The sequence below is a fragment of the Bacillus rossius genome, chromosome 2, assembly GCF_032445375.1.
Source record: "Bacillus rossius redtenbacheri isolate Brsri chromosome 2, Brsri_v3, whole genome shotgun sequence".
Classification (NCBI taxonomy): domain Eukaryota; kingdom Metazoa; phylum Arthropoda; class Insecta; order Phasmatodea; family Bacillidae; genus Bacillus; species Bacillus rossius.
Genome location: NC_086331.1, coordinates 105065051 through 105090103, shown reverse-complemented (window position 1 = coordinate 105090103; position 25053 = coordinate 105065051). Strand labels below are relative to the sequence as shown.

The window sequence follows — 25053 nt, the reverse complement described above, 5'->3', positions numbered from 1 at the left end:
AGGGTTGTACGCCACACTGCTATACAGTAGTTTAAGGTGATGGGAGCTTCAAACCACTTGGCTACCAACTCAATACTCATACATTTGAGCCGTGCGGGATATTGGGATCAACCCCATGAACATCCGGCGCTAGCTAACACTGACATGGAAGCTCCATCTGACTGTAATAATGTCATCTACGATAAAAAATAAAGATTCCAGCTGTGTACATTAATCCTTCTTTACTTTGTCTATTTGCTTGAATCTATTGATAATACAGTGGTCACTATGGCTTCACAAGCAGAGCTGCCTTCTCACCATTCTGTTAAATGGGCACAGTTAGATTTTTTAGGGGAGCAGGAAAAATGCACGTGATCACTTTCTTCTGGTTATAAAGCCAATCAAAGAGGTTCAAAGTATCTCTACCACATGCAATTTATGTGAAGGTCTAAAGGTACCTAAATTACACACAAATATTAACACCACCATGCTTTGTTATATTGTTACCCCTAATGTATAGAAAAACATATATCATTAAATAAGTCATCCACTATTTTATTTAAGTGACCAAATATCTTGAGATGCCTTGTTTTCTTTAATATGGTGTTATTTTACAATAGATTTTAGTTTCTAAAGTTTCTCATAAGCCATTGGTAAATTATTTCAAAGACTTTTATGAGTGACATTTATGATAGTTAATAAATAATTGATATTTTATATGTAATATTTTTTCAACCAACATTTCACTTGCTAGAAAACCAGAGAATTAAAGAAATGGTTAAGTGATGAAAGAATATTAAAAATTTGGTTAAATTTTATTTGGCTTAATGTTTTGTGACAGCGGGGTCATTAGAGATGGTAACACACAATGACAACAGACCAGGGATACTGAAAAATGATCAACCATGGCCTATAGCCTGGAGTAAATTTGGGAAACCAGGAAAAATGAAAATCAGGATGGCCAGACTGTGATTCTAACCTGAGTCCTCTAAATACGAGCCTAGAGCCTTTCTATTTTGCCATATCGCTCTATAGAAAAGTAAAAACATCCTTCAATGTTACAACATTTTATTCGGCTATACATAATTTGCTATTCACAAATAAAAAATAATAATAAAGAAGTTTTTATTTATGATTTATTTTTATATATTTATTAAAATTTGTGACATGTCCATCGACAGTTGGGAACCATAATTTTGGGCACAATCATAAATAATGGTGGACATGCTCATCACCATAATGGTGGGCACTGTGATGAAGTTATATCAGTGATGAAACTCCTGGACTGACATCTAGGAAAGATTGAATATGAAGTCTAATGTTGAAGCAAAGGTTTAATGATTTTATCGAAAGGAGAAGAGTGTGGTTCGTGCTTTTCTTGTTAGTAAAATAACCATACATTAACATAAGTGTGATAGATTGAAGTTTAGAAACTACATTGACTTTGGAACTGGATTAATTATGATAAAACTGGTTTGCTAAATGATGCTATTACATCAAAAATTGTAAGAAATAAAACATTAAAAAAAAATCAGCAAAGTGACTTTGACAACATTTAAGGTTAATATAAAGGTAATGCTTAAAAGATGTTAATAATAAACAAACTGGCTTCAGTATTATTACAGATATAAGCTTTCAGCATAATGATGGGCACTGCAAACAAAGTTATGTAGAATGGAATGGCAAAAAAAATTAAGATTCTTATAAAAAATAGCCAAAATTACTTATATATTTATAACACGTTTTCAAGTTCATTTCCACAAAGAAGTGTTTAGTAACATGGCCAATGTGACCGGTCTTGAGCATCAACAGGACAGTTTTTGCAGGTTATGATTTGAAAGAAATATTGGTGGAAGGATGTTTTTTGGTGATTTTTTTGTCTGGATTTACAGCCTGTATCTTGTTATATTATTATGAACTTGGGGAAAAGGGTTCTGAAAGTATAGCGCAATCAATCAACTAAAATCACTTACTAATAATTTCTCTAGATTATAACTGTCTGATGGCTGTCCACAAAACTAATTCAACTTTATTTAGTTTGCTATGTACACTCTCCGCTGGAGCTCTGCTCTACAGTGGTCCTCGTTACTAACCATGCACCTCTGCCCAACACACTGCTTCACACTGCTTCACACTGCTTCACACTACTCACTCTGCTGCGCCGCAACACCGTCCCAGATTTTTTGCACACAAAACTTAAGCACTCTGAGCATATATGATTAACAAGCAAAGTTTTTGGTTAAGATTTCCTGACCTGACTGCAAGCTGGCCTAAAGCTTGCTCATCATGCTCACATCTGGAAACTAAGCACTGGTGCATAGCACATGATAATTGGAAATTGGCATATTTTTTTTTTGTATGTATGGTGGCAAGTATGGTTGTTTTTTCATGCAAACATAAGCAGGTCTGCCACACACAGCATAGTGCACTCACTACTTAAGGGTGCTGCCTGCATCTGGGGGTGTGTAGTGGTAAGATACACAGCAAAATACCCTGATTTACAGCACAAAAGTAATGAGGAAAACACAGTTGCTAGTGCTCGCTGTATTTTACACAATCACAAATGTTTTCCTGACATCAGTGATATATGAGTAAACATATAATCTTGAATCTATGCTTTAGCACATGATATCTGCTTACTCTGAATCAGCTGGCCTATAAGAAAAAACATCCTGATCCTTCACATAACTGTACAGGAAGCACTCAAACATGAAATCTCATTACTGTTAACTGTCAGCAAAGCAAAAACTTCATATATGCCAAAGTGTACAATGAATGCACTAAATGCACTTAGTGCATATAAAAATGACTAGCTGCCCGACCCGGCTTCGCACGGCTATACTAATGGAAAAAAATTAAGCCACATCTCCCATTTACAGTAATGGTAAATAAAAAATATTTAGTGAAAATTTATTACAATGCTGTATAATGTACCGGAGAGAAAATGAATAGCACCGATGGTTTCCCGACTCGTGCACGCAACGTACAACTGATGTACCCGTACTTCGCTACAGCAGTCTACAGGCAGATCACTCTTGCGCCGCTCATTATACATGCCCCTCCTTGTGGGTACGCCACTGCCGCGCGATGCTCGTTGCCATGGAGATGCAGAAGGCATGAACAATGCAAAATCCTGTTCTCATGCAGACAAAGTACCCACTGTTGCCTGGTTTTAACCACCCATGGGATCTAATTTTCGGAAAATGTCATCCTGCGTAACATAAGGAACATTACTGTGAAGTTACAAGTCTGTAAAATATATATACTTGAAAAAAAGGGCAATTTTTGATATTTAAAGTACCCGCAAAATTTCAACGGTGATGAGGACTGCACTAACAATGAAATAGTCGTTGCCATAGAGACAAATAAAGCATCAACAAAGCAACAGCCGTTGCCATGGTGATTTCCTACCAAAAACTGGAAATTTTGATATATTACGCCCCCAAAACTCCCCTTGGGATCGGATTTCCACAGAATCCGTTCTTAGTGAGCGTCTACATCACAAAATGAGTAACTATGCTAAATTTCAAGTCAATCGGGTGTATAGTTTAAGAGATCTCGTGATGAGTGTGAGTGGTATTTTGCTTTTATATATATATATATATATATATATATATATATATATATATATATATATATTAGGGATGTGCGGGTACTCGATAATTTCAACTTCGATTCGATTCCTCAACTATTCGAACCAGGAACCGAAACTAAAATTTGGAATCGAAAAATCCTGGCAAATTTAAAAAAAAAAAAAAAATCGAAGTAAGAAATTGACGGTTACCGTTTAACTGATTGCTAGAAATAAATTTATTCGTCAATTATAATTAATGTAACTCGTAAAATTGCCGCGCACTTTCACTCAAGCAAATTTCATAACGTTATGAAATATAGGTTAGGCCGAACATTAATTTTTTTTCAAAGATCGTGTATGATATAATTTACACGTTCAGAACCACTAACTGTTTAGGCTTGCAAAGATAAATACCTTACGAAAACTGCTTGTTTATGAAATAGTTTAACAATCTGCTCAAACATTTTTATTTCTGCCTACTTACGGCATATTACTCATGACCATTTCTCACGTTGCATGGGAAAAAAATATTGTTGGTTTATTTGTTTTGAAAAATAAATAACACATATTAAAAATGAATTTTACGACCATAAACGCACTATTTTCTGTTAACAGTTAAAATAGTTCCTTGTTCAATCATACATTTATAAAGATCGCCATTCTGTGACAGTCTTCTGTTAACAGAATAACCAACATTAAAACATTCACGACATAAAAATATTTTAGCGGTGCCGGACGTGTAGACCAGTTGACATGCCGGGAAGCCTACAACTCACGTAGTTTCGGTTCCCTGCAAGAATTTCCGAAGTTTTGCATTTTGGTATCAACACCACTTCAGCCGCTAAATCAGAAGTTTCCAATGAAAACAAGCATGTTGTGACTGACCTAACCTAACCTAACCCTTCGATTTTTTTTTAATTTCAATTTTTGAGAGAAATCCGAAGTTGCACGAACGTGGTAGGGAACCGAAACTACGTGAGTTGTAGGCTACCGTGACAGGCCACCATTTATCATAGATCGCGCGTGCCGACACAAAGGAATCGAATCACTGAATCGTAACATTCTGTCAGTATCGAAGTACTGTTTACTGTTTATGCTTTTGCCTTTTACAAAACTTAATTGAAGCTGATCATTGTTGTGTGGTTTAGCTTCGTGAAGTTAATAAATTAATCAAATTTACGTATTTTTTCCGTTTTTAGGGGAACAGATCTTGTTGAAAAAACAAAGAAATATATGTTACTTATTGGATTTAATTTAAATAAACCTACTGGCTAGGCCATGCTGCATACGTCATATGTGCAAATGTATGTTAATTAATAAATTATACTTCTTAGCGCAGCACGCATCGCACTATCTCGGTGACTCCAGTGAGGCAGCTGACTTTACCGTTGGTAACATTTGACATCTTTAAACAGTGGTGAAGTGATTAAATAAGTAATGGATGAAAATTGTGGCAAGTTTAAAGGCCGCAGTCATCGTCAAGAATTGTATTTTTTATTCATTTAAGTTAAATACATATGGTTCAAAATAAATGCAATTTTTTTTAGTTAGTCCTACCAGACTAATGACTATGTAGATAAAGTTACCCAAAGAATCGAAATCAGAATCGAATTTCAACTCTTGTGGTGAGAATAGAATCGGAATCGAATCGAATCGAACTGAAAATCATGGAATCGCACAACCCTAATATATATATATATATATATAGATACAAGTCCTTGTCAGAATTGTAACGGGAGAGGAAAATTATTGATGGTCCGATTAATGAAAATTAATTAAAAATAATAAAAATAATTCTAGTAAAAGAAAAAAAAAACAAATTAAACACAGAGAGAGGGAAAAAAACAATAGTTTAGGTTTGCGATTAAGTATTTAAATACTAATTGAACTCTTATGAGGGTACTGATTGCTTCATTGTTAATATCACACAGGTGTTTTTTACTTGTATGGGAAAATTAAGAATGATAAGGCATCTAGTGTGTGGCAACAATGTTAATAGGCAATAGGAAATAAACTTCTAGCGCCTGCGGCATTGTCAACACACACTTTGTACGTGTACTGCATGTTGTATCTAACCCCCTCCAACGCATTTGATTCTAAATTGGACTTTTAGTAAGGATCCCTAATGTTATTGATAATATAATATAGCCTATAGCCTTCCTCGATAAATGTACTATCCAACACTGAAAGAATTTTTCAAATCGGACCAGTGGTTCCTGAGATTAGCGCGTTCAAACCAACAAACAAACAAACTCTTCAGCTTTATAATATTAGTATAGATATAGATTTTCTTGCTTGATGGTGTCGGTGTTAAACAAGGCAAACATGAATTGTTTCCTTGTCATTCCACGTATGTTAAGTTCTTGGCTTGTACCTTGAGTTTGGGTGAAACCACAGGAGTTAAAAGCAGTGATTTACATCAGACATTTCGGTACCATTGGCAGTACGAATTTTTTTCTTGAAGCAACAAATTTTTTTTTTATGTTTTGTGTATAATCTGGAACAGTGTTGTAGTCAGAAGATGGCAGCCACTGTGCTAGTGTGAATTTTCGGTCATAAATAATAAAAATAGGTCGAAATCAGTTTGTGTCCAGCATACGTTATTACAATAATCAATCAACAGTAACAGTTATTTTGGGAACTTACATACTTTTTCATTACCCAAATAATTTCATCAAGTGTTCATGCATGTGCACTCTAGACCAAACATTGAGCTAGGTGGGAGGTTTGCACACAACTGTTAAAGCAAAAAACTGTTCAAGTAAAAAAAAAGTGTGTTTTTCAGGAGATACCTTTTTTATTTTTAATATTACACTGTGATCTGTTTTATACATTTTGTGTACAGTGTATTTTGAAACAATATTTCTTATTATATGACCCAGCTTAACTTTAAATTTATGTATTAATATTAAATTTATGACTTTTTTTCCATTTTCTGACTCATGCTCCTATGCCTAAACAATCACAATATATTAAATGTCACTAATAAAATAACCTTATAAATATACGGACACAAACCACACAAATCTTACCAGAAGAAGAGTCCAATTTTTTGAGGACCTTCAAATACTAAAATCCCAGTAGGTGTAAGTCCTAGGGAGTATTCACAGCCATCTTTACCCTGAAACATAATTATAATGTTCCACATTGGCACTTAACCTTTAACTTGAAAAGTGTTACATTTTATAACAAGCACTAAAAGTCTTAAAAAACATTTGCCACCAAAAAGTTTTTGTCTTTTTTTTTAACTTTCAAAACTAAAACTGCACACATGGTTGCTACAAGCTTGGATTTCCAAAATTCACTGACTTTTCAGATACGAACATCCTTCAGCGTCACTTGATGATGACGGTTTTTCTGCAGGAAAATAAGGTTGTATGTGCTGTTCAAATGTCCCATTTTGATATTAAAACATATGTTTTGATATTAAAACGTATGAATATTAAAACAAATTAATAATTACACGATTAAACGTCTCAGAATTTTTGAGATGCCTAAACGTCAGTGAAAGCAGTACTTTCTGTTTCATTTTAGTTAGCACAAGAAGAAATTCCAGAAATATGTTGTAATTTCTCTGACGTTTCCGAAAATCCCCTGACCGTTTTAAACTTTTCCCGGTTTTCTAGTCCTATAGTAACCATGTGCACATAATGACCAACCGACTAATACGTTTAGCATTCCATAACTACAGTGAAAGGACTTTATACTGCATTCTTTGGTTTGACACATTCTGTAATACAGTACCAAATCAGCTGCTAACATTCTTTTTTTTTTCAGGTGAATTCCGGCTGTTGACCTTGGCTGCCAGGTCACATTACTGTGCTGCCGGCATTTTAAGTTCACTCAGAATTTCATTATTGTCAATTTTCATTTCAATACAGTTTTTCCTGTTTCCTAGCAGGTTGCATCTCACATTTGGTATTGAGTTTTAACTATATTGACATTCAACAATCTGACAAAATCGCTAATCCAGCATGACTGTGGTTTTGAATGTGCTGGATTAAAGACCTTTCACTGTTCCACATATTTAACGAAAAGAAAGATTAAAAAATTGCAGATACTGTATATTATTCAGTTAATAAAAAAATAAAAGGCTTTAACTAATAGCTAATTTTCTCTGACAGGGTAATTTTTACAAACTTTAGAAAGAAAAAAAAAAGGAAATTCAAACAAATGAAATGTACATTTAATCCCAGTTAGTAAATTATGCATCAAATAGGGACTTGAGGGGCTGCTTGGCAATGAGGTCAATAGTATGCATCATATAGGATGCGCGTAAACATTTAACATTAATTACCAATTTAAACAAGTTAACGTTTCTGGACAAAATACCATAAAACTATAAATTCTCTTAGTAACAATTAGTTGAGAAAAATTAAATATTCCACTTCATAAAAATCATTTCAAACAGTTCACACAGACTTGTAGGCAGTAAACTTGTATGCGATAGGTAGTGAATAATATAATTTAGAACATTGTTAAAAGAGCAGTTTGCCCAAAAATATGATTTCACTCTAATCAGTTAATTAATAATAATTATAAATAAAATTTTTTTAAAAATACCAATAAGATAGTGTTCCATCTAGACACTGTACAAAAAAAATTGTTGCTTTTAGTAAAAATGTAATGTTACAAGAAAAAGACTTGGCACAAGAAGTCTGGACAATCAGTAGAAATCCATCATTCAGAGAATACTAATGTCTATGGAAATTGTTTCTTCTTAGTTTATCTCGGTTATGATTTAAAACACTCAAGTTATGGATTCTTTATGTTGCCATAATTAGTGAACTTGTAACATAGCATATTTCCTGCCCCCTGCTTTTACTAAGGTTCCATAATTAATATATACTCTTTTTTTCTATTATGCCTAAGCATTTAAGATATTTTTAGTATGTTAAAAAATCATAATTAATAATTAGTAATTTTTGTTAGGTTTTCCATAAAGCTGAATGTAGGTTTTTATTATTTTTGCCTCTATTTTGCTTCATCAGTCAAAATTAACATGTGTATTTATTAAGTTTTTTTACATTTTTAAAGCATCTTGTGGTTTGTGAGGCTGTAACATTCTAGAAGAAAAAAGAAAGAAAGATCAGGGGCGCGACATTGTTGCCAGTAAGTGATTTTCACGCCTATAGTTAGTGTGTTTTTGGGAAAACCCAGCGTGTAGGCGCATTGGACCAGAAGTTCACTGGGCACTGTCTCTCCAGCCAATTAGGATAAACCATGTGGTGGTGTGATGATGTTCTAGACATTCAGTCAACAAATTTTAGTGAAGAATTTTCCTTGTATGGTCATGTATCTGGTTCTGTTTTGTTTTAGGTCAGTTGGCACACGACATTGATTGTATATTAATCTGCTAAAATAGCACTATTTTACACCCTAAAATCCAAATTTTCCCGGGGAGGGCCCCCGGACCCCCGCTTTAATATGGGTAGGGGGGGAGCATGCTTCTTAACACCCCCCATACACAAATCCTGGCTACGCCACTGCATACGCAAGTTGTGATCAACGTGTTGTTTAGGAAAAAATCATAATAAAACAAGACTTAAAAAATTATTTTATTTAAAAAAATTAGAAGAAAAACTGCTCCATTTAATAATTCATTCTCACTTTGGTGAAAAGAAGAACTTCTCAAATAATCTGTAAAGTCATTGTATATAAACATTATGAAATTTTTAAGTGTATCATGAACTTGTTTATATTTATTCTGGGTGCTTTGTCGGGCCAGCCTGGAATGTAATAAACTGTGATACAATAATGACTAATTTGTTGATGCCTGGTTAAAAAGAACAGATTAATACATCAATACAGTGTAAGAACATACTGCACTGAGGGGCAACTAACATGTTAGTAATTAATGCAGATATGTGTATTGTACAGACACTGGTAAATTAAATCGTAAATGTAGCAAGAACTGTATAATTTTACACAACAGTTTTGCAGAGGTCAATTTGTGTGCGTAAATGTAAGCAAAATGTATCTTAAATAAAAGTCAAACTGTGGGTATATTTGCAAGACAAGTAGAGGAGCCAGAAATGTCAATGAACAAAGATTCATAAAAGCATCTGTTAAGTGCTCAAGTCGTTATTGTATACAGTAAAATATACTAGATCCCTATTAAGTGAAATTCCATATCAGCGATCGTGTGCACAGTACATAACACACTGTACATAAGTAGTGGCAAGCGTTAGCTGTAGCTCTGGATGTTTTATGTACCATTGTGCTGTGCAGTAACTCCTAGCACTTTAGAAGTGAACGCACCATCGTACCTTACCAGACAATTATGTGCAGAGCACAAAACATGTATGGGCAACAGTCAGCCAAAAATATTAATATTACACATATTGTTGTAAAGAAGAGGCTCTGGGTCACACACAGGTTCCACAATGTTTGGCGCAGAGCGAGCGAGATGGTTTCGGGAAAGTCACAAAGATGACGCGGCACGCCCGCAGTCAGTGTCTATCTCCTTTCCATCCAGTAGACTCGAAGCAACTCTCTGCCGCAGGCGTGGCAGTGCGCCCGACACAGCCCAATTTTTAGTATCAACAAAAAACTTTTTATATTATGCCATCTTGGTTTGTGATATAACTTAAAGTAAATGCAACATGAGCAAACCATCTGTTAAATCACAGTTCTCATACATGCTATCTTGAAAATAAAATTACATATTAAAATCCTTTCAAGGACATGTTATCTTGTTTTGCAACAGGTGATGATTCCCTGTCAGTGTGGTGGGTCAATGCCCCTCTTGGTGGGACCAGAATTGCCCGCGGACCATGGGGCTGGCCGCCACCAACCTTTGCTTCAAAATGATTCAGGGAAACTATTATGTTGCACTTAGCCTATGTGCACAACTGTATGACATAAACCCTCATACAAAAAAAGTAAACCATGAAAAACAACAAGATGGCAAAACCGGGTTTTGAACCTGGATTCTCCAGATTGTAAGTCCAGCAAGTTGCCACACCATTAAATGGAAATTGAAATTTTCATAATAATTATAAATAATAAAATAATACTTAAATTATTAATACTTAAATTACTGAAATTGTTAAATCATCACATATGCTTAGAATTTAGTTCACATTTCAAATAGCTTTCATTTAAGTGATGTTTGCTTTATTTAACTTTGTATGTAAACAAAGCTTTTAGGGAATTTTAGGTATGTTACATAAAATTACATTATTTTTTAAGCACTGGTGTTTATTTGAAACAATTTTTTTTTATGTGGCACAAAAGATTATCTTAAGATGCATAGCATATGTGCCTGCCAGCTTTGTTTACAAATTATCTTTACAACAAATGGTTTCTTAAATAATTGAAATATACCTTTCTAGCCATGTAAAGAAAGGGCTACTGCAGCATCATTCAAAATAGGGTTGATAAATGAAGGATTTTATGTTATCATAAGAAAATACTTTTTGTCAAAAGACAATACTTTTCTTCCAGTACTGCAAATGCAGTTCGAAGCATGAATGAAGATATGTTAAATCAAACACATAATCAGCTTCAATAAATTAAATGCAAAACCTACCTCAAATCTGACACAACATACTCCTAGTTCAGAAATAAGAGCTGTACTGAAGCGAGCATGACCATAGAAAGAAGATTTTGCACTTTTAAAGCTTTTGAAGGTGCAAGTTTACCACTCGAGAAACTTGAAAATAATAAGTTTACCTCATAGATTCAGAAACAATATAACCTGTAAGACAACAATTTGTACCAAATTTTGAATCCTTGTTTTATTTTTACATATTTAATATTTAAAAAAAGATAAAATAGAGCAATTCTGGTACCACACACATTTATTCCTTTTAAAATTTTGACATTTTTTATGGAAAAATTATTTATCACAGTGAGCCTATTCCCTAACAATTGAAAATACTAATAAAAATAATTTTCTCGGATTTGCTGCAAGCAAACTATAAGAAACTTGAACCAATTCAACCAGTGAAATTATTAGGTGACCCAAACTTAACTCAATTCAAATACACTTTTTGTTACTCTGAATAAAATATGGCAGCCTTTTTTAAATATCACCAACTAGGTTTTAAAATGCTGCAATTAAAACATCTCTTTCCAATATTACTGTGGATATCATAAATAAAGGAAAAGAAACATAAATCTGAGTTATTTTTAAGGTCTGTAAATTTAAGTAAATAGTTGCTGCAGTTATGCATAGAGTGATATTTTTACTTTTATTTGGTTACAATTTTGTAAAATGGGAAACATTTAATGAAATGTTTCAAAATTTAAAATGAAAAACAATAATATTTATCTGAAAATTTTATAGCTTTCACATTCATCCCTGAATGTTAATAATGTGGGGGACTGATTTTTGATTACGAATGATTAAATGGTGATAATTATACTATAACTTTAATAACATTATCACATCTATTTCCTATTCCTGGCATATTCTGATATGTTTTCATTGTCATAAATGTAAATTTTTCAATATCATGAATATGTTAATAAAACATGTAAAAGTACCATTTACCAAACCTCTTCAGCCAAATGCAGCCACAACTAGTCTGTGATGAAAAAAAATGAAGTTACAGGTTAAAGGTTTTGAAGCAATAGCTAATAATGTCAAAGAACAACCGTGTGTAAGTGCATTATTATATAAAGTAAATCATTTCAACCTGCCTGATTGAGGAAAATATATTTTATTAATATCAGTGTATATTGTGTACAAATAAGGCAATGACACCTTATATACCTATACATATATTGTTTGCAACGAATACCTATTTCACAAAGTGAACAATATACCTAACACTCTGATTATGGCAGAAATAACTTAGATACAGCTATTCTATAAACTATTCATTGACAGCCCACAGACCTGGAATAAAAATAATATAGGCTTTCTGAAAAATATAAAATTTGCAGTTAAAAAAAAGTACATATAATGTAATACAAAATCTTTACCAATATCTATATTCTCACTATTAATATTCTTCCTCCCTTAGAATTTTGGCCCTAATAAAATAAATTAATTTCTATGCTAATAATTGTGATTCAATCCTATCACTTTATTTTGCTTTAATTAGAACCAAATTAGAATTATTCAAAACAAATAAATTTAACTAATTACTCCTCTCTTAGATCATAGGATTCAACTAGATGCTCGTTTTGTACAAACATGTTATAACTATAAAATCAAATATTATCGTATTATGAATACTGGTTTGAGAATTCCCCAATTTAACAGTCGCCTGTTATCTTCTGTTTGTACCCTACACAAGAACAACTATCTTATTTATAGATTAATTTCAAACTTTAATAAAATGAACTTGCAATTCAGTTAAACTTGAATATTAGAATTTACTGTCAATTTGTATAAGTCATCTTACTGTACATTTAGTCTTTAATAATATAGTATTTTTATTTTTCTAATAACTCTTAAGTGTTATTAGTCCTAAATTTTACTTTATTTACATATACATTTATATTTATTCATACATTAGTAGTTGTTATCTTTCTTTTGTAGTAAATCAATCTGTATGTTGTATTGGCAAATGTTGTTACTGCTTGAATCTTTTAGATTAATCTATATTTGTGTTTGTCATTTGTGTTTTTGTCCTTTGTGTAGTTATTTTATTTATGTCATGTTTTTGTTTTTATGTTGTGCCTACCCCTAAAGTTTTAAAACTGTTGATAGTCATATTGCAAATAAATAAATACATAAACTATAAATGGTACCTAGCACCAGTGCTATTTATAATAGTGCTGGAGATAATTATGAAGAGGGTGGAAGAAAAGATTGAATGAAGGAAATATGAAGGTCATGCTATTTGCTCATGATTTGATGATGAGGGGAGAAAAAGAAGGTGAGATGCAAGAGCAACTAACGGCATAGTGTGTGGAAGTGAGGAAATGTGGTATGAGATTCGGCACTAAAAAGAGTAAGATATATGATGGTCATGACAAGGAACAAAAATTTGGTAAGGAGAGGGCTTAAATTAAATGATGTTGAGTTGAAACAGTTAGAAAGCTTTAAGTATCTAGGAAGTGCATTGGAGGGAGGAGGCAAAAACGAGGAAAATGTAAGGGGAGGACAAAAAAGAGATGCATTTTACAAGTGTGAGAGGGATTAGGTAAGGAAGAGGTACGTGCCTTAAAATGCAAAAAAGTGTTGTACAATATGTACCCATAGTCACTTATGGAGCAGACACTTGGACTGTAGATAAGAGCGATGCTGGGAAGATCTGAGCAATAGGAATAAAGTTTATGAGGAGTATGATGCCAGTTACAAGGCAAGACAGGATCAGGAATGAGATGGTGCAAGCAAAGGCAGGGTACAGGAGTGAATGAGATCATCGAAAAAGCAAGGTTGAGATGGTATGGCCATGTCCAGAGAATGGGAAAAGAGATGCTGCATAGGAAAATTATGGAGTTGAAGTACACAGGAAGAAGACCCCAAGGATGACCAAGGAAAATGTGGGTAGAGCAGATAGTTAAAGGAATGCGGGAGAGAGAAGACTGGAATAGAGTGAAGGATGAGGGATGGTGGATGACAGAGGGAGATGAAGGCATTTTACTTGGCTTACCCAGCCACAGGCTGGATACAGTTGATTGATTGATGATTGATGATGGATGATTGATGGATGATAGATGATGATGGATGATATGATGATGATGGATATGATGATGATGGATGATATGATGATGGATGATGATGAGGGATGAATAGATGATAATAGATAATGAAGGGTGATGATGGATGATGAGCGATGGATGGATTATAATAGATAATGAAGGGTGATGATGGATGATGAGGGAGGTATGGATGGATGGATGGATGGATGGATGGATGGATGATAATAGATGGGGGATGATGGATGATGGATGATGGATGATGGATGATGGATGATGCATGATGATTGATGATTGATGATTGATGATGGATGATGGATGATGATGATGACCACTTATGTCACCAGATTTTCCCGTGCAAGATAAATTTACAGGGACTCCTTTTGTGTGTTCTGTTTACGCATTTATATAGACAAAAAACATTAGCACTGAAAATGCTAGTACAGATAATTAATTACAATTTAACATTCTTTTATTTAATTTATATTCTTATTCTAAGAGAAACTGTATGATTAATATTGTTATAAAGCTACTGTATTTACTTACAAAACAAAAATAAAGACAGATTTGTACTTTTGTAGCAAACAATTATTCTAAATAATTTCCCACAGCCATGCCAGATCATATAAGGAAAATAAGGCTACATACACATCCATGTATTTAAAATTGTCTTCAAGAAAGGTAATACTATCAGGCTAGGACAAATAAATTTCCTACACTGTAATATTCAAAAAAACTAATGACAAAAATTTAATGCTTTTTATTCTGTATTTTTTTACTTATCTTTTCAAATTTGTTAAACATTCCCATTTATTCCTTTTTTCCCAAATTTAATGAAGAAAAATAATACAATAAGAACCATGCAAAGTTCAAACACAAGTTAATGTAACTGAATTGGGCACAACATGCAATAGCGTGCTGATGAACTAACTACAAATTTAGGTATCTGCTAACACATATTCATTTTGGGTATGGGCATTACTCACAACATCATATGAGAATAGATAGCAGGTTGGTCGAAGATGTGTTCAATCCTGAAATAAAACAAACTATTTATTTTCATTCTAAAAGAAAGTATTCTACCACCTACACTGTGGTATAACAAAATTAAATGAATTTACTTATCCTAGATGGAATCATGTAAATAATTTAACACAAAATTTGATTTTAAAATTAATTTTGCTTCAATTCTAATGTTCCTAAAATTATAGGTATTTTAAGTATTAAATAGATGGAATCCTGTAACATTGATGGTATTGTAGTATCAAGATCAACAGTGAGACACTAAAACTGAATTTTTAGAAAAAATGGTCACATTTTTTTGTGAACACAGAGCAAAATAATCTTCAAAATTATACTAAAAGAACTTTTAAAAACATCTTTTATAAGCAGCATGTAATTTATTTTTATACCCATAATTATAACTAATGTATTAAAAGCATTCAGTATAAAGTTATGTAACTTTACTTGTAATAAATAAAATCTGGGGGTAAGATAAGGTAGCCATATATTTCAGTTTATTTACTTTTTAAAACTCATTTTACACTGCAACACACAACACAGCAGAAAAATTCTTGCATTTAGAATTACATTCCTGGTGTTACCACAATGCAGTATACCGAACCACTCTTGAAAAGAGCCAATGCTTAGTGACTGTAAGGCTCGACCAGATAAACTTCAACAACGAGAAATAGGAAAGAAGCATTTACACATTATAGATGGAGGTCAAATGCAAGCTGTCACTCATGGCTCCTTTAGCCTCACTTTCTCAATAAATATGGCACGTTGTGTTAAATGTGACCTGGGTCATTCATTTCTGGCCATCATTTCTTGAATTTGTAAGCTTTATATAACACAAATACAATAACTAAATCCACAAGTAAATATTTTGATAGTTTCTGATTATAAATTCAACGCAAGACTTCATACTGCTATTAAAAACCTTGTAATGTTAGTTATAGTAAGAAAGATCACTCAGTGATTCTTGTGAATAATTCAAGAGCCTAAAAGAATCAGATTTGCCATTCTGAATCACTTAGCATTGAAATTTTTTAATGTACATTATAGCCTATATGACCACTTTTGTGTGGCTGCTCAAAGTCATTTCTGTTCACAACTGCATAAAATTAAATTTAAACATAGTCCGGCTCTGGCCTGATGTAAATGGCAGAATGTTAGGAAAAGTAGTTTAATATTTAAATTCCTTCTTTATGAAAGAAAACCCTTAGCAAGACATTTAAAGTGTTCATACTAACTGGGATGTATAGTAATATTGGGTAGCCTTCATCATCTAAAAGTAGAACAATCTCCTGATGGACTATAATGTTAATTTGAATCTCTGTTGCCATTACTGAGTTGTCACGTTCATGTGGAGTGTCACAGTTTCAAACCCAAACCCCATTCAACTCTAATTTATGAGCACATAGGTTAGAGCTGTATTTGATCTTAAAGCACCCATGCTTAGCTGCATCATGATGCTTAACTCATAATGAGCAATTTCACATTTTAGGCATGTGAAAATTCAAAGTCAATAATTATTTTAAACAACCAGAAGACAATTCTGTATGCTGTTTAAAAGAAAGCAAACGAGCTGGCAAAGTCTAAAAGAGGAAAAAAATTCTCACTCATTAAACATGACTGATGGGGGAAAAACATTTATATACATAAGTTTGGGTAGCACAACAATCCAGCAGACACTACCCCTAGTTTTGTAATTATAAAAACCAAATAAAAAAAGTTGAAGTCAATGTTACAGTTTGGCCATTCTAAAGATTATCCACCCCAGATATATATTATGAGAATCCAATCACCACATGGTATGTCTTTGCTGTTGAGTTCTAATTATTTATGGTAAATTTCAATCAAAAATTATTAGTTTTGACTGACAAACAGGTAACCAAAACACTTACTACTCTACAAACAATCTATTTTTGACAGGAATAACAAACAGTCACAATATATTGTTTCAAAATAATTAAACAAACAAAACATAGCTAATTATAATATATATAATATATTTTATTCCATAGCAAACATTACACTATCTCTAAAAGACTACACCAAAAACTGACGAACTAAACTATTACCAAAAATCATTACTTTCATCCAGATGTTCAGTTGGAAAAGAGTTGGTATTTCTGCTCTGGCCAGAGTGCCACTGTCAAGTAACATGTCCTTCCAGCAAATGCATGTACACAGAACAGCAGTATTGATAGAGCATGAGCATAGGCACCACAGCTAGCTCTGTCTATGGCTAGTAAACCAGAGTGCATTCTGGTGTGCAAACAATGGTATGATGTCACTTCACACAGTAGTTTGTCTATAACTGTAGCTAGAATATCAGTGCATGCAATCCAACATATCTGGCCACTTTTCAATACTGTCCCCCTTAAAATACTTCCCCTTAGACACAATACACTTGTGACATCCCATTTCCACTGCTGGAAAGCTCCTAGGAAGTCCTATGTTTTGAGGTTCTTCAGCTGCCTCGTCATTTCTGTTTTGATGGCCTCCACATCACCAAAATGCTGCCCCTGAAGCACCATCTTGCATTTGGGAAATAAGAAAAAGTCACATGGTGCCAAGGTGGGATAATTCACCACAGTAATCAAATTTGAGGCCAAAAACTCACACACAACTGGCGAAGTATGTGCAGGGGCATTGTTATTATGAAGGATCCACCGCTCCCCTCGAGCCAAATTCTGTCGAACTCGAGCCACACGAGCTTTGAGGCATCTGATAACGTCAACGTGGAAGTTTCCATTAACAGTCTGGCCTAGAGGGATGAAAATCTTGGTGGAAAATACCCGAGAATAAAAACAAAACAAAAAAAAACATCAGCATTGTCTCGACATTCGACCTCGATTTCCTTGACCTTTTTTCGTCCTTTGCTCCCCAACTTGATTCCATTCCCTGCTTTGAAATTTGAGTTCCACATCAAATTCGTAGAACCAAGACTCCTTGATGACCCTGTCGAGAAAGTTACCACCCTCTTCAGCTCCCAAACAGTCCTCACAGCATGGCACTCTCCATGCTTTTTGTTCTGGAGACAGAAGATTTAGAATAATTTTGGCACACAACTTTTTCATTTCTAATTTTTCTGTTAAAACTTCATAAACAATCGTTTTGCTCATGAAAGCTCTTCAGTGATCATTCTGACTGTTAACCATGGTCCCGTAGGACACAAGCGTGAATTCTTTCCACATTATCATCACAGGAGTGAAAGGGCGTCCTGAACAAGAGTCATCTCAGAAAACTTCTCAGCCCTCTTGAAACCTTTTCAACCATTTGTTGAAGGTTGGTTCCTTTAAAACATCTTCCCATAAACTTGGACCAAATCTTCAAAAATTTTGCGGCAGTTCTTATGTAGTTTCGCGAGAAACTTGATGTTGATTTGCTGCTCTTCAACAAGAGAAAGCTCCATGCCGAAAGCACATAAAAAAAAAGAGCAAGTTTGAACAAGAGCGTGACAACCCAATGACACTTCAGACTGAGTGTAGTGGGGATGGCCTTGAGTGGAATGACCCATAGCCCTCAGGCAATTATTAGAAGTATTCATACGAACTTTCCAGACAAACCTCGTACATATAAAATAAATAAAAAAAAAAGTTTAAGTGTGCTCCATGGTTTGTCACTCCTTCCTTTCAGTGCTTCGTAGGCCAAGAATTGTTCAATTAATGAGTCTCTTGTGGGTAACATGGGACACTAACAGTTGTTTGGGGGTGCCTACAGTCCCCCCCCCCTCTTGCTCGCTTCATTTCTCATCCATTTCCCAGGCTGAATACACACAAACCTAACCAGGGTGTCCTGCCAAATCCAAAACATAATTCTCTGACTTCTCTAGGACTTATATAATTTTCCACTCAACTGCAACATTTCCATTAAAACAAACAATATAAATTTTTGCACTACTTCCTAACACTGCCAGTCATAACGTACTTGTGTATTCTTCAATGTCGTAAATAAAACTGTTTATGCAGTGATAAAAACCCTGGAAACTAGACACAAAGTGATGTTCCTCACATTCCACTACGAGGCACAATCGCAGGAGTAATTCAGCCTCACATGGCATAAAATTAAACTGTGCTCAGAAATACTTGGCTCACCAACATTGAAACATAACAAATACTGCACAAAAACACAGGATGGGCCTTTGCCTAACCATTTAAATTCCCTGACATAAATATTCTCTGATTTTTTTTTTTTTTTTCAGAAATTTTAAAATGAACTGATCTTTCCAAGTTTTTCCTGTATTCCCTGAAGCTGGACACCCATCTGGCTACTGGGTTACCCTACAGAAAGGGGCATCCAGCTCTCACTAGCATACCACCCTCCTCTCCACCCCCATAAATATTAACTATAATTCAGGCAAGAATATTACAACAATCCACATTCTCCGACATCTACTTGCACATTCCAGCAGCTGGATTAGGCAAAACTTAAATAACAAAGACTCAGCTAATAAAAAGCTGAAAGAAAAATTTACATTAAGGTTCTGTCTCACACAGCATATTTATTTTTTCATTCTTTCATCATTACTTTTATTCAAGGAGCTATTTATAAAATTTTAACTCAATATCTCCCTTATATTTATTGTTCTACCACAAATATTTTCAACAGATATTCACTCACAAGGGGGGTTTCCACGTCGGGGCTTACGGATTTGGTTTCAAAATTATGAGTAAAAGAAGCAGGTAGGTGCCCCTTTCAAAATCCTAAAATAACTTACCTGAATGGGTCCTAGAAGAGAGAAAGGGCTCGTTAAAATTTTAAAGTAGAGTTTGAGAGATATTGTTCACGTATTTTCAAGTCAGCGGCATAGCGCAGTGGTCAAGCGCATTGTCTGACAATCTGCCAGCTCAGGTTTGATACCCACTGCCACGGTTTTATTTTCCATTTCTTTTTTTTTATTTCTTGCAATATTAAACTATTAAATTACAGAATTTAAATATATTTAAACAGTTAAATTACACTATTGGGTGAGGTTTTGAATAAAAGAAACATTTATGAAAATTCTAGCAATCATTTATCTACGCTGCTTTTTATTTATTATCAGAAGAAACGTCACATTTTTTATGGTGATAATCATAAAAAAAACATTAAAAACATAAATATTGTTTACATCATGCACATTTTATGAAATAATTTTTATAACAACATTTTTCTAAAATATGATTCAATGGAAATCATATTTTATTCAAGTTTTTACATTAAGGTCTTTCCCCTGTTAATGTTGATGCAAACCAAGTATTCTGAATCACTGGGGTGAAAACAGGAGCACTGAATTGATGATGCACGATCAAATGTATTTGAATTGCATATTCTCTTCACAATTCTCGCTGTTGTGGCAATTCAGGGCACTTTGTAGTATTTTTATTACATTTTTGACATGGCGATAGAAATATACATTACAGGGTTGAACAAGAAGAGTACATTTGGATGGAATGACCTTCATAGTACACGTTACATCGCCTTGCTCATTGATGAATATCTCATCATACAATGTCAAATCTGCTTGGCTGCTCCACTAATCCACCAATAGAAGGAATTTATTGTTAGCAACATATGGCTTTAATGTTGTTTCCAAGAATTTTGCATAAAGTTCTATTGTTAGTTTTCATAACTTTAAGCAAGTAATTAATGACATTTTTATATTCTGATTCTTGACAATGCCAGAAACTTGAGGACCAAATTTATTGGCAGGCTCTTGCATACATAAAAATACAAGGGGTAACAGTTTTCCTGAAGTGGTTAAACTGTACTGCACTGTGTAAGAGTGGGTGGTCTTGGAGAGATTGAGTTTTTGCATCCAAACGACGTGTCATACGTTGATTCATACTGGCATCCGGTCTGGTCAGTGTTAATTATATAATCAAAGTAGAAGAGAGGCATTATGTGTTTCATCTGGATACAAAATTTCTCTGTTGCATTCACAGTTTCTTACGTTTGATACTTTTTACCCAGGTATCAATAGCAATAAATTGAAAATTTTCTGACAAATATGTAAATGTGACTGCCATTACCCATTGTTTTAATTTTCTTGTCATCACTTGTTTATAACAGCTTTGGGCACTCTGAAATCTTTCCCATGTTTGGGAGTCAATGAATCAAAATTTGTTATTTTTAGTGCCACCTTATTTTATTTCTGTCCTCCAAATTTGAACCCTTTTTTTTTAAGATTGTAAATCTTGATTTTAATGATGAGGACTTCCATTTTGAATAAGCCTCGGCAAAATCAATTACTTTCTTCTTATCCAGCCAAGGACCCCAAAGTAAGAGATCTTCAGGAACGTAATCATCATCGTTCACGTCTTTACTTGAAGAAGGAACCTGTTACAAATAGAACAGCATATAGTAAAAGTGTGTGTGAGCAATGAGAGAGAATGAGAAAATCCATGTACCTCATCATAAAGATTTTGTTTGTCAGGTTCAGTTATCAAATATGCATTATTTACTATGAAATTATTATTCATAATTTCAATAACCTGCTCTGAAATTACTTGTAATGAAGAGAACTGGTGAATTTTTTTTTAAAATCTTCCTCAAAACTTGTAGTTACAAGTTTATCACTAATCACTTCACTAGTATAAAATTCTTGTTGGGTTTCCATTTTCCAGAAAAACAACACATTTTTATGATAAATCATTGCAGACACGTGGTGAGACGCTGTTCACAACTGTAGAAACTGTTACAAACTGTGGGAAAAAAGGTATAGTAATGGCCGACTACAGGGTATTATAAACAGCTGCCAGAGCCATGTACTCTGAATGCATGAAAGAGAATAAAGAAAAAGGATCAAATGGGGCTATAATGACAACCAAATGTTGCTAAACGCTCCTATTGAATCAATAAATATAGTTTAAAAAACTAAAAAACATGCTTTTAAAGAATATCAAACTAAAAAGTAAAAAATAATTTTAAAATTAAATTTATGACAATAGTATATAAGCAATACTAGTATAAATGAGAAAAAAGCTTGAGGCGCTTTGTGCCATATTTTTTGAATATTAAGCGCCCCATGCTTTTTTCTCATTTATACTAGTATTGCTTATATACTATTGTCATAAATTTAATTTTAAAATTATTTTTAACTTTTTAGTTTGATATTCTTTAAAAGCATGTTTTTTAGTTTTTTAAACTATATTTATTTTTAACTTTTTAGTTTGATATTCTTTAAAAGCATGTTTTTTTAGTTTTTTAAACTATATTTATGTATAATTATCATAGGGAAATGAGTTACCGACACTACCTATTACCATCTGAGATAACTATTTGGAGTTGCAACGTCACAAAGAAATGGTAAAGTCTCTACGAATCATTTGCAGTTAGATGTATGGATATAATATTAGAATTTACCGGGAAAAAAAAAAAACATTTTTTTTTTTCGGCGTGGCCGGGAGTAGAACCCACGATCGCTGAATCCGAAAGCTGACGTCACAGAAGTCGCGCGCCTTAGACCGCTCGGCTAACGAACGTAATGAAATGGGTGGGACATTTTACAGTGATGAGTCACTCACTCTTAGTCGAAAGAGTTACAGACGGACAGACAGAGTTACAGACGGCGGACAAACATACAGGTGAAGCTAATATAAAGCATGTAAAAACCACAATAGACAGTAAATACAATTCAAAAATGTCACTTCCACAATTCTTGTTTAAATATATTAATTAAATAAATCACAATAATTTTTACTAAATTGAATACTTTAATATCAAATATATGTTGTTATAATTTATAATGTGGGGAGAACTGAGTTTTTAAGGGATAGCCCAATTAAGTTTTATTACAGTTTAATTTATTACTAATATTTACATTAATAATAGACACTTAAAAGTACTAAGTATTAAAAGTAATAAGTACTTAAAAATGTCGGATCACAAATCACTGGCACTTAAAAATGTTTAATCTGAAGTCTCGCAATGTCTGTCAAGTTCCGCAGTTCACACTCCTCACTGGAGCTAGGCTCAACAGTGGTTCGCCCCTTACCTCACGACTGTCCACACTCACAGTCTCGCGCCACTAAATCGCTGTACTCTCGCTATCCAGTCGAACTCCGCATTACGCCACTCTCAAGGGGGGGGGGGGGGGGGGGGTGGGGGGGTGTCACACTTCCCTTCGCTCAGAATCTGCTCGGCACTCAGTCATAGAACTCGCAACACCCGTCAAGGAACTCAGTCGCCAAAACTGTCGAGGAGGCCGGCGCCACAGCTTAAGTACTCTGGCGCCCTTCTCGAATCGGCAAGTCGCGTCATCCCGAGTCGACCCGACGCCAAACAGTCGAGAATAGCGTCGCTTGTTCACGCCACTTTGCGCTGCGGCACACGGAATTCCCCAAGACCGCACAGCAATAGATAACAGCGCCAAGGGATGATGATGCGTGCGGAGCGGAGGGGGGAGGGGGTTAGTGACGACCCTTGTACTCCGGCCAGGCAAGCGTGACATGCCTGACGTCAGTTGACAGCAGGTGACAAGGCACCCAACTCCAGAGGCAGTGCAGGGCCGCCAGGCAGCTTCAAACCTGGCGCATGTCGCGGTCTTCGCGTTCGTAACAATATTTAATTGTTTAAATATATTTAAATCCTGTAATTAACAGTTTAATATTGTGGAAAAAAAATTAAAATAAAAAAAGGTAGCAATGGATATTGAACCTGAGCCGACAGATAGCCAGACAATGTGCTTGATCACTGTGCCATGCCACTGACTTAAAAATTCATGAACAATATCCCTCAAATAGTACTTTATCTTTAAAGAGCTTTTTATCACTTCTTAGGGCCCACTCAGGCGAGATACTTTAGGACATTGAAAAGTCTTTGTAATTATCATCACTTACCTATGTGACTTTTTACACCTATGACATTAAACTAATTTAATATCTGTTGAAAATATTTGTGGCAGAACAAAAAAATTCAAATGAGATATTGAATTAAAATTTCATAAGTAGCCCTTAAAAAAGTAATGATAAAAAATGACAGAATCAAAATGACATGTGAGACTGAATCTTAAGTAAATTTCATGCAAAACATTTTTAATTGAGTTTAAATCTCATCAAAAGTTAATTTATTAGAAATGGAAAAACAGAACACTAACTAGGGAATTTTGAGGTAGGAATTGGCTATGGCCTATTTTAAGGTGCCATCCCAGCGTTAGTCTGGCGAGATTTCAGGAAACAGGAAAACCAAACTCTGGCTTGCTGGACCAGGTTTGAACCCAAAGAACAAGTAAGTTAGATGTAATACTTCATAACCTATTTTATCTACTTGTACTTCACAAGTATACACACTCCTGTAGGGGGAAGGTTGTAGAGAAACAATGCCGCAATAAAAGATAAATGGCCTTTGTTAAAGCAGAGAAAACACACCAGGAGATTTTCTGAAACTATGAAGTAGTATCCATTTAAGTATTATTAGAGTTTAGTCATTCTCACAAATGTTTGTAGCAGCCAGCCACTATTAACTACAGACATTGTATTCAATTTAATGAAGCCAAATTTTTAATATTTTACAATAAAAACTAATACCATGGCTTCTTTAGTCTTTCTGAATTATTTCTAAAATTATTTTGCTTCTAATACTTTCTGTTTTTGCCAATGATTTGAATTTAATTCTTAATATGATTACAGTCAAAAGTTTGTAATTTATTTTATCAATTTCAATAAGTTTTTACTTAATAGTTTTAATAACCTGAAAGGGTAATTTATACTTAAATCATAACGGGTCAATCCATACCATGTGGTTAAGCACTGGTTGCTCGACCATTTTAAGAAAATTTGATAATTTGTGCCTTGTTAACATTATGTATTGACAGTTTAAAACTGGCACAGTTAAATTTTTATTCGCACTGGTTTGAATATGGCAGCAATTTTGTTGCCATGGCGCACAAAAATTTTTACATTTACAAG

The 25053-nt window shown here is 34.1% G+C and overlaps 1 protein-coding gene across 2 annotated transcripts in view; it reads right to left on the bottom strand.

Moving 5' to 3' along the window:
• LOC134529549 (band 4.1-like protein 5) overlaps nt 1-25053 on the bottom strand; it is a 111037-nt gene that overhangs the window by 70433 nt on the left and 15551 nt on the right. For both annotated transcript variants that reach the window (XM_063363759.1, XM_063363760.1), the window contains exon 7: nt 6586-6674. In XM_063363759.1, coding sequence (XP_063219829.1) covers nt 6586-6674 — 89 coding nt within the window. The remainder of the gene's footprint in view (nt 1-6585; nt 6675-25053) is intronic.